At 43.3% G+C, this 11,464-nt stretch overlaps 1 protein-coding gene across 1 annotated transcript; it reads right to left on the minus strand.

The window, feature by feature from the left end:
• Positions 1-1,053: 1,053 nt before the first annotated feature.
• On the minus strand, positions 1,054-5,992 carry LOC108368617 (uncharacterized). The gene is made up of 2 exons (XM_017623502.1): positions 1,373-5,992; positions 1,054-1,119 (listed from the first exon to the last, which is right to left on the minus strand). The coding sequence occupies exons 1-2, from the start codon at positions 5,990-5,992 to the stop codon at positions 1,054-1,056; spliced, it is 4,686 nt and encodes a 1,561-aa protein (XP_017478991.1).
• Positions 5,993-11,464: the final 5,472 nt, after the last annotated feature.

The following is an 11,464-nucleotide window of genomic DNA, read 5'->3' on the forward strand; positions in this document are numbered from 1 at the left end:
CAACTGCATCAATGGCACCTCGTTTACGCCGATTAGATTTTACTATTGCGTAATCTAACTGCAACTCTTTTTCAGTCTGCTCAAGATGTGCTACCAGAGAAAAACATGAGCTTTTTTGTGTGATTTCTTGACATAAATGGCGCAGGGCCCTTGTGCCATTTGACAGCGCTGCTAGTTCTACCAAAAATCCTTCCATGTCATAGTAGATTATTAGGTTCCAATCAGTGGTTGATATGGCTGTTGAGCCTATTCCTTCAAAATGAATGCCAAGCCTTGATCCAAATCGCTTATTTTGAAGTTCAGCTCCTAAAGCCAGTGGTAAGATGAGTAGGGTAATCAGAAGTGTAGCAAGTCCTTGGTGTAACGAAGGATTATTCCTCCTTGATGGAATTTTGTCTTCCTCAAGCAGTTTGTTGGTTGATTGTCGTCCTGTGGTATCATTTGTTTCCTTGGGCAAGGGTGCAAGCCGATGAATAGGCCTCTTGCAAGTGCCACTAGCAGTTTTTACATCAGCCACTCTCACTACACCGTCGTTTCCTTCATATACATTGATGATTCTTCCTAATGGCCACTGCAGTACCGGTGTGTTGTCTTCTTTGATGATCACCATGTCACCTACGTTGATGTTGTTGTGTTGTGTCTTCCACTTATTTCGCAGCTGAAGGTCCGATAAATATTCGCGGGACCACCGATTCCAAAACTCGCGTTTGAGGTGAGAAACAAGTTTCCATCTTGTTAATAAATTTGTTTGCTGTGGCCTAGACGTTGGATCAACTTGGGCATTAAGGGGTTCTCCTATGAGGAAGTGGCCTGGAGTTAAAGCTGTTAGATCGTTAGGATTGTCGGACATTGGGCTGATTGGTCTGGAATTTAGGATTCCTTCCACCTCGATGATTACCGTGTCCAATTCTTCATACGTTAAGGACGCTGTCGAGGTGCTTCTTATTAGTAGATGCTTAGCTGATTTTACCGCTGCTTCCCATAAACCGCCAAAATGTGGAGTCCTAGGAGGTATAAAATGAAATGTTATTCCCTTTCCGCTGCACTGCTTTACTATTGATTCTCGTGATGAATTTCCATAAACAACGTCAGTAAGTTCAGAAAGCTGGTTTTTCGCGCCTACAAAATTGGTTGCGTTGTCACAATATAAATTTTGACAATGTCCTCTTCGGCTTATAAATCGTTTTAAGGCACCAATAAATGCATCCGTCGTTAAGTCGCTGACTAATTCCAAATGCACTGCCTTTGTGGCAAAACAGCAAAATACCGCTACATAGGCCTTTTGTGGTTTCTTTCCCCTTATCTTGAAGTGAACCCAAAATGGCCCGCAGAAGTCCACGCCTGAGTTGATGAATGGTCTTGCTGGAGTTACTCTTGTTGAAGGCAAGTTCCCCATAATTTGACTCATTAGTTTTGGCTTAGCCTTGGTGCATCTTACGCAGTTGAGCACAATTGATCGTGTCAGCAATTTTCCCTTTATAGGCCAAAATCTTTGCCTTGTGTAAGCTAAGAGCGCTTGAGGTCCACAATGACGGTTTTCTTTATGGATCATTTGTACTAATAATTTGGCGAGTGAATTGTTATGTGGAATTAGCATAGGGTGTTTGGCATCGTATGCAAGTTCTGATGCTTGTAGACGCCCTCCAACTCGGATGATACCATTATTGTCCAGAAACGGTGACAGGCTGCGGAAAGAACTGTTTTTGCGAACTTCGTTGTATTTTTTAAGGTGCTGAAGCTCTTCCTCAAAGTCCGATTGCTGCATTGTACGAACGATTACCACAAGCGCTTTTTCCAATTCGTGTACGGTCAAGGGAATGTCTGACTCCCGCGATTGGTTTCTGGCCTGGTTGATAAATCTCAGCATGTAGCCTGTCACTCTTTGTAATGTTTTGAAAGAGCCATTGTGTCGAATGCTATAAAGTACGCTTCCTTCATGTCCAGTGGTTGCAACAGCGACTGATGTCACCCCTTTCCGTTCCATGTTGATACCTTCGTCGATTACTGATAATGCCTTGGAATACTTTGAAGGCCAAGTGTCTTCTTTACCAAGCAAGATTGTTGGCCCATAAAACCACATATTGCAGGTTTCTAGTCTCCCCGGCGGCAGTCCTCGTGATAGAATGTCAGCTGGGTTGTCTTTTGAGCTTATATGCCGCCATTGTTCAGCGGTAGTGTGCTCATGAATAACAGCTATACGGTTTGCCACAAATGTTTGGTATGATGCTGAGGATGAGTTAATCCATGCCAACACGATTTGTGAATCAGTCCAAAAGTATGTAGCCACATCGTCTAGCTTAAGGTCTGATTTGACCCTTGTAGTTAGTTGAGCACCCAGTACTGATGCACAGAGCTCAAGCCGAGGAATAGTTTGCCGTTTCAAGGGTGCCACACGAGATTTTGCACAGAGCAGCCTCACTTGTACTCGTCCCTCATCCAGCTCGGATCTAATGTAAATCGCAGCACCATATGCCTTTTCTGATGCGTCGGAGAAGACATGAATTTGAATTTTTGCTGGGATGTATCCTTCAAACACGTGCCGTGAAACTTGCAAGTTGTCCAATTTTTGCAAATCATTTCGAAATGTTGTCCATCTCTCATTCAAATCGGCTGGTAATGCTTCATCCCATGTCAGCTTCAGTTGCCAGAGATCTTGAATAAACATTTTTGCCATGACTACAATTGGTGCTAGTATCCCCAACGGATCGAATAGCCTTGCAAGATCGGCGCTGACTGAGCGTTTAGTTGCAAGACTGCAGCTTCCTAGGCATACCTTTACGCAGAATCGATCCATCTTAGGCATCCATGTTAACCCCAACGTTTTAATAGTTTGATTGATGTCATTGTCAAAGTCTATGTCAACTTCTTGTTCCTCCCTGCTAACATTTTGCAGTAATTGTGAGTGATTGGCGCACCATTTTCTTAGGTTAAGACCACGTTGTTTTAAGATGTGTATCAGTTGCTGTTGGATTTCCATCGTCGTGGTTAAGCTGTCTGACCCACCGATTCCGTCATCTACATAAAAATTGTCCTGCAGAAACTGAGCACCAAGAGGATATTGTAATGCATTTTCTTTTGCAATTTTCTGCAAACATTTGGTGGCTAAATATGGAGCAGATCTTGTCCCATATGTGATTGTATTTAGCTGATAATGCTTTATTGGTAGGCTTGAATCCTTTCGCCAGATGATAAGTTGGAATTTGCGTTCGTCCGGTTGAATGAGCATCTGTCGATACATTTTTTCTACATCTGTGGTGAAGACGAACCTGGGCAAACGGAAGCGAAGTAAAATGGTGAAAAGCTCGCTCTGAACAGTGGGTCCGGTATACATGAGGTCATTCAAAGACATGCCAGTGGACGATTTTGCTGATGCGTCGAACACCACACGTAATTTTGTAGTGCGGCTTTCGGGTCTCACAATGCAATGGTGAGGAATGAAGTACCTAGGTTTACTGATGGAATCAATATCCACTTGCGTCATGTGCCCCAAGTTCTCATATTCCTCCATAAATTGTACATATTGATTCTTTGTCTGGAGCGATTTTGCCAGTCGACGTTCTAAGGCCAGGAATCGATTATACGCCATCCCATAGGATTCCCCTAAGGCCTCCGGATTTTCATGAAATGGTAGCCTTATCATGAGTCTCCCATTTACATTGATGAGTGTATGTTGTGCGAAATGAGCTTCGCACTGTTTTTCTGCTACGGAATGTTGTTTTCTTACAGGAGGATGTTCCTCAAGTTCCCATAGTCGAGCAATGGCTGCATCTAAGTTGATGTCATCGTTGGTACAGATTCCACATATTGCATTTGAGATGTAGTTGCCACCAACTTTTCCCGCGATGATCCATCCCAGCACTGTATTTTGCAGAATGGGTAGGTCATCTGACAGTTTGATTTGCCCTGCTGCCATCAGTTGGTTGTAGAATTCCGCCCCCAACAATATATCAATTTTGTCAGGACGATTGAATGATGGATCGGCTAACATGATGTTCTCAGGAATTTGCCATTCGTCGATCTTGATTTCTTGCGACGGCTGCGGGGATATAATCTGAGGAAATACCGCTGCCTCTAGCCGCGTTGTAAAGTTGTTGATCCGAGACTGTAGCGCCACATTGACTCGATGCTGTATCTTAGTGCTCCTTGACCCGATGCCACTAATGGAGATTGATGATGGTTTAGTTGAGATGCCAAGACGTTTAACCAATCGTTCAGTCACAAAATTAACTTGTGAGCCTGAATCGAGAATTGCCCGACACTGCACTTCTGTTCCGATTCCTCTAACTTTCACCATGGCAGTGCTGAGTAGTACATACGTGTTTGACTTTGTGTGCTTTGCGGTGGTAAGTGACGCTGCTTCGTCTTTTGATGGCGTTGATTTGGTCCTGGATGGTGTAGTACTTTGCGATTCGTTGCCTTGTGTTGGAGTGGCTACTGATGTAATGTCTTTGCTCACATCCCTTTTTGAATCCTCGAAATGTAACAGCGTGTTGTGTTTTTTGTTGCATTTCAGACAGTTTCTTAATATACAATTTTTAGAACCATGTCCCGGTTTTAGGCAATTGTGGCAATATTTCTGCCCTTGTATGAACTGAAAGCGTGCCGATGGAGACTGTTGTAAAAATTCCTTGCAAGAAAATAATGGATGTTTTCCTTTTTTGCACATGCTGCAAGTGTCATTTCTATGACCTTTGGATGTGACTGAAGTGCACACCTTTGCAGTTGAGCTTGTAGATTTGTCTTTGACACCCATCGCTTCCATGGATTGAAAGTGTTTCTCCAGAAATTGCAGGAATTCCTTGAGTGTTTGTACCTCCCGTGGCTTTGATAATGATTGTTCGTACCGCAAACGAGTCGGTTGATCCAGTTTCTTTAGTAGAAGGGGGAGCAGAAGTGGATCCCATGTTGATGTGTCTATCTGCAAATTTTGCAATGCTAATAGACATTCTTGTGTTGTGTCATGCAGTTTTTTGACATTGTCCATTGATGTGCTTCCAGGTGTAGTAGTTAGCTCATGTACTAACTTGCTCACCAGCAAGCGTTTGTTGTTGTAACGCTCCAGAAGCATGAACCAAGCTGCATCAAAATTCTCTCCTGTTGATGCGAAATGTTTAATTAGATTTCCAGCCTCCCCCACTAAGTGAGTTTTCAAGTACCACATTTTCTGAACTTTTGAAAGAGGTTGATTTATTACCAGTTGCGAGAATAGGTCATGAAATTCTTGCCATTTTAAATAGGTGCCATCGAATTTTGGAATTATTATCTTCGGCAGTGAAATGGATTGCAGTTTAATCGGAAGTTGGTTTGAAGATTGCTCAGTATGGGAGTCACTATTAGCTGCTTGCAAAGTACTCCATACCTTTTCCTCAAGTGAAATGAAGTTATCGACCTTGTAGCCCTGCTCGGTTGGGTTGTCGAACATCTCATATATCCTGAAGTGAATGTCTTCTATATTTTCCCACAGTTTATTAATTGTTGGAACACATTTTGGTGAAACGTTGTCGTTCAGTAACCGTCGCAACGACGCCATCATTACCCCTTGTCTGCGGACTAGTTTAGTGTACTCGTTGGAAGCTGCCTGTTTGGTTCCAGTATCATGCCGTGCTTCAGTGTTGACTTTTGAAGCTGAAGCATCATGTTGGTACGTACTTCCTTCATAAGTTGTTAAGCGCAATTCTCTCGTCGGGGTTTGAGCCAATTGGAGCACTGCGGACTCGAAAATCTCCTTGTACTGATTTACAATTTCCATTATATTGTTATAGTAGTCCTTTGTAAAGTAGTCGTGATCCAGCTGGGGGTTTTCAAGCAGTCGAAGTTTGTTGTCAGTTGTTTCAAACTTCGACCACTCGCTGTCCAGTCTTCTCAATCGCTCTTCGTAATAGCTGATTGACTGCTTCCTGGATTGCGGGTCCTTTTTAAAGTTTCGGACAATTGATTCGATATTGCCGCCCGTTTCTCTTTGTTGTCTGGCCAAATCCTCGAAACGATCCATTTTTCTTCTTTTAGACTAGTTTTGTGGCTCCTTAAACTGCTGCACTGGCCTTGTTTTAGCTGAATGTCCTTTCACAGGGGTCACCAGAATGTTCAGAATAATAGCGATTACGCCAAGTTCGAACACTGTTGTTTGCTTGATTGCTTTCAAGTGATATTTATGGAATTAATGATTACGTTTTTATACAAACTAAATGCTTACATAGCTAAATAATAAGGGCATAAAAACTTTGGATCGTAAGCAAAATTATTGTAAAGGCTTTATTCCCACGTTTTGGTTTACATAAGCATAATTAATGCAAATGCTTTATCCCACGTTTTTGTTGACATAAGCACATTTTGCGTCTACTTTCATTTGCGTGCATTAATCAACAATGTCTTATATGTAACTTGACACATGCCACATTATTTGGCTATAAGAATACACTAAAAGGCATAAAGTGCCCGCTACGCATAAAAGAATGCAAGCGAAAATTAATACCCTGTTGAATAAAGCCAATGCAATATTAATATGTCGACTTTTCTTATTTAATAACAAATATTCTAGCACAAACTAAAACCAAAACAACAAACAATATGTTGACTGGTATTGGACCAGGGTTAACTTGCGGTCATAAATTTATAGTTTCTCTTCTAATTAGAGTATCTAGAATAACGTCCGCCTATTAAAAAATGTGAAAGCAAAAAGTGAACATTGGACTTTTGGACACTGAAAGGGCTTATTTCAGCCATAGTACACTGTAGCGATTTAAAATTAGTTTCAAAGAAATGTCTTCAATGTAAAATCAATTTTTGCTTGCTGTTATTGGTTAGTAGATTCCAAATGGTCCGAGGCTCGAATGCCGTCAGACGCATGATGTTAAAATGGTGATAAATAGTTTTTTTTTTGTGGTTTTAAGGGCGTGAGTGAATCGGTAGCAAAGATTTGTGGGGAAATCTGGTGAATGATCTGATGAATCTGCTGTGTGAAATTAAATCTTTTTTGACAGCAGTAAATTTTTGACAGCCGCAGATTTATGCGGTATAAAATATCCTAAATTGAAGTGAAATGAATATTTTAAGAAAACATCGACCATATCATTATTGCAATTCATCAATTTAAACTTTTAATCAATTTAATTTTAATCAATTAAAGCTTTTGAAAAATAAAGGAAATGTATTTAATATAAATATTTAATATAGTGTAATACTTCTTAATTTTGCCGCCAAAAACTTCATCTAATATCGTGTTACGGTGTTTGTGGTCGAACTCCTCCTAAATGTGGGTATGAGAATCGGATGTAAAGTATATTTCATAACGCTAGGTGCAGGGGGCGTGGCACCTCCCATAGAAACCGAATTTTCAATATTACATATCTCTGGAAGTGTTCATGATCTAGTTCTCGACCCGAAAACAGTCGCATACTCTTGGAGAAAAATTGTGGTTGTTGGAAAACGGGGCGTGGCACCTCCCAGAAAAACCAAATTTTTCATACTGCATTTGTCTGGAAGTGTTCGTGGTAGAGTACTCGCACATGGTATGGAGATATATGAAAACAATTGCATACTCATGGAGAAAAATTATGGTTATTGGAAAAGGGAGCGTGGCGCCTCCCATACAAATCGAATTTTTCATATTGCATATCCCTGGAAGTGTTCATGGTAGAGTACTGGAATTTGGTATGCAAATATATGAAATCAATCACATAGTCGTGAAAAAAAATTGGGGCTATTAGAAAATGGGGCGTGGCACCTCCCATACAAGCCGAATTTTTCATACTCCATATCCCGGAAAATGTTCCTGTAAGAGGGGTCGAACATGGTAAGGAGATGTGGTACCTTCAGCATCACAACACGCGACATACATATGTACAGAAGTATCCAGTTTACATTTAATATTATTTTAACAGTATGGCCACACTAAGCATTAATTTGTAGTATTATTCATTTTCTGTTATCCCGTTGATTGGAAATAAATGACGACGAACGACTGTTGTTGTTATTGCACTGTTCCGCAATCACATCTTTTCGCTTTCATGGAAAATCGAAAGGTGTAGGCGCGGACAGGCATAGCAGCACAGACCAGTTCTCATACGATTATAGAGAAGGTGACACGTCATTTTATTAAGCAGCTTCAACGGGTTCCCAAAGTGGTGATCCCGGCGTGACCAAAAAAACCGTTGCATCAACAGTTACCCCGGATACTACGGACTTAACTGAAAACACCGCGATAATCAAGGATGCCGCGAAAGATCCTGATGAGAATTCACCCACGGGTACAATAAAAAAGGTTAACTCCTTGGCAATGAAAATCGACATGCCAGCAATCGATCGGAAAAACATCGGGGTATGGCTCTTGAGCCTGGATTACTGGTTTGCAGCAATGGGCATCAAGAGCGATACACAAAAGTACAACAGCGCGATGGCGGCATTAGGCCCACGCGTACTGCAAGACTTCCGCCGTAGGGGAAGTGCTCGAACAAGGACGATACGAATTTATCAAACGCCGATTGATCACCTTTTGCACTGACAGCCAGCAACGTCGACTCAACCGAACGCTGAACGAGACACAACTTGGTGACCAACGCCCAAGCCAACTACTTGCAGAGATGATGAGATTGGTGGGCGACACCATGAGCGAATCTGCAGTAAAAAACATGTGGGCAAAACGCCTATCTATGCTCAGGCCGCCGTAGCCGCTTGCACAGGACCATGGAAGGAGTATTTAAAAATTGCAGATGCCATCGTTGATACGATTAGTCTACAAGTGAACAGCAATACGGGCGACCAGAGTAGCCACATAACACCCGCACCTACAGCCGTCGTACAAAGGCAGTCAAGGGGAGAATATGACGACCTACAAAACGCCGTATACGAGCTAACTAAACGCTTGGACCGCATGAGCGTCGAACGCGGAAGGCAACGCGAACGAAGTCGTCTGAGTTACCGCCGGCAATCTCAAAAGCACCGACGAATGCTGGTGCCATAGTAAGTTCGGCTCAAGTAGCAGAAACTGCAGACCACCGTGCAGGCATTACAAGCCTAGTAACAATGATAATAGTGCAAAATGAATCAACGCGGTCGCTGGCGCAGAAATGGCAGCGGTCGCCAGCGTAAACCGCCTCACAATCAATGACCGAAAATCCGCCATTTCTTATCGATGCAGGAGCCGACGTTTCCGTCCTACCCCACCTTTTTACCGCAAATACACCGGCATCGACGCTTAAACTTTACGCAGAAAACGGCACACCCATTTCGACGTTCGGACATCTACGCTTAAGCCTCGACCTCGAAACCTTGCGAACGCACAGCACCTCTACTACACAGGATCGAATCGAGACGACCGGACAACCCGTGTCCTCCCGTCCACGCCGATTGGAGCCAGCGAAGCTGAAAATAGCCAAAGACGAGTTTGAATTTCTTTTACGACAGGGCATCATTCGCCCATTCTGCAGCAACTATGCAATCCCACTGCATATGGTCAAAAAGGCTGACGGCAAATGGTGACCGTGCGGTGATTACAGGAGGCTCAATTCGCAAACAACGCCCGACCGATACCCGATACCTTACCTGCAAGATTGCTCATCGATGCTAGACGGGTAGCAAATTTTTAGCATAATAGATCTGCAGAAAGCATACCACCAGCTTCCGATTCATCCAAACGACGTTCATAAAACGGACATACCGACAACGTTTGGCCTATACGAATATTTGTACCTGCCTTTCGGCTTACGAAACGCAGCACAATCCTTCCAGAGGTTGATCCACGAAACGCTTCGAGGGTTGCATTTCGTATTCGCATATGTCGATGACATACTCATCGCGTCACGAGACTACGAACAACATCGCAGCCACCTACGTCAAGTTTTTACCCGCCTCAGAGAATACAGCCTCATCATCAACCCCGCCAAAAGTGAGTTTTGCGCGAAGGAAATCAAATTCCTAGGGCATTTAATTACTCAGTCTGGCATCCAACCTTTGCCGGAAAGGGTCGAAGCAATCAAAAAATTCTTTAGCTACAGTTAATTTTTACCACAAGTTTTTGCCTAACGCAGCTGAATACCAAAAGACGCTAACAGCGATGTTTCCCGGAAATAAGCGAAACGACAAAAGGACCTAGTACGGAATAATGAGCAAAGTGTCGCATTTGAGTAATGTAAGTCAGAACTCGCAAACGCCGCTATATTGGCTCATCCTCGTCAAAACGCTCCTCTGTCAGTGGTTACCGACGCCTCGGACGTTGCAGTTGGAGCCGTGTTGAACCAGCTGGTGGAAAAAGACGCACAGGCCCTTGGCTACTTCTCCAAAAAAACTTACCGCAACGGAGCAGAGATATAGCACCTATGACAGGGAGCTTCTTGCTATCTACAAAGCTGTCAAGCATTTTAGATATATGCTGGAAGGCCTAACATTTTTCATAATGACCGACCACAAGCCGCTTATATTCGCTTTCCAGCAAAATAGAGAAAAGGCGACACCGCGTCAAGGCCGACATTTGGACTTTATTAGTCAGTATACAACAGACCTCCGATATATCGAGGGAGCAAACAACCACACAACAGACTTGCTATCCAGAGTAAACAAAATTACGTCCCCAATAGACTTCAGCGAAATAGCGACAGCGCAGAAAAACGACGCCGAACTAAAGGAATTGATGGTAGGTAATACAACCTCACTAAAGCTCAAGCTTCTTAAAATTCTTAAAAAGAGGAGCCAAGCGAAATATGGTGCGATGTTTCATCTAAAAATGTGCGCCCGTTCATCCCCAAGCAGTTTCGGACACAAGTTTTAAGCAACGTTCACAACAAGGCACACCCAGGTTCCAAAACCACCGCTTTATCTGGCCGAATATTTGAAAAGACGCTGCACTTTTCGCACGACGCTGCCTCCAATGTCAAAGATCGAAGGTCCAACAGTACACACCGTACACACAGTACAATCGACGCTTCAATCACATCAACGTCGACATCATCGGCCCTTTACCTCCTCACAATTGGCATCGTTATTGTTCAACGCTAATCGACCGGCAATTCAGGAGTAAAGTCCTCTCTCGACGTACGAAAACCACGCTCTATAAGTCACTCATCATGCCCGTGCTGGTATATGGCGCAGAAGCTTGGACAATGACAACATCCGATGAGGCGGCTCTTGGGGTGTTTGAGAGAAAGATTTTGCGGAAGATTTACGGTCCTTTACGCGTTGGCGATGGCGAGTACCGCAGACGATGGAACGATGAGCTGTATGAGCTTTACAACGATATGGACATAGTGCAGCGAATTAAAATACAGCGGCTCCGCTGGCTTGGTCATGTCGTTCGAATGGACACCGACGCTCCAGCTCTGAAAGTATTCAACTCGGAACCCGCTGGTGGTAGCAAATGAAAAGAGGGAGGCCCCCACTGCGATGGAAAGATCAGGTGGAGAAGGACTTGGCTTCACTTGGCGTTTCCAATTGGCGTCAGTTGGCACAGAGGAGAAACGACTGGCGTGCTTTG

This window comes from Rhagoletis zephyria, unplaced genomic scaffold (assembly GCF_001687245.7).
Source record: "Rhagoletis zephyria isolate East Lansing unplaced genomic scaffold, Rhagoletis_zephyria_1.1 Rzeph_scaffold_03225, whole genome shotgun sequence".
NCBI classification, from domain to species: domain Eukaryota; kingdom Metazoa; phylum Arthropoda; class Insecta; order Diptera; family Tephritidae; genus Rhagoletis; species Rhagoletis zephyria.

What these genes read in the sequence shown, in the direction of transcription:
- LOC108368617 (XM_017623502.1), bottom strand. Translation starts at nt 5,992, where the DNA reads ATGGATCGTTTCGAGGATTTGGCCAGACAACAAAGAGAAACGGGCGGC. An exon ending in GGAACTTGCCTTCAACAAGA is followed by an intron (nt 1,120 to 1,372) that starts GTAACTCCAGCA and finishes CCAATTTTGTAG; the next exon opens with GCGCGAAAAACCAGCTTTCT.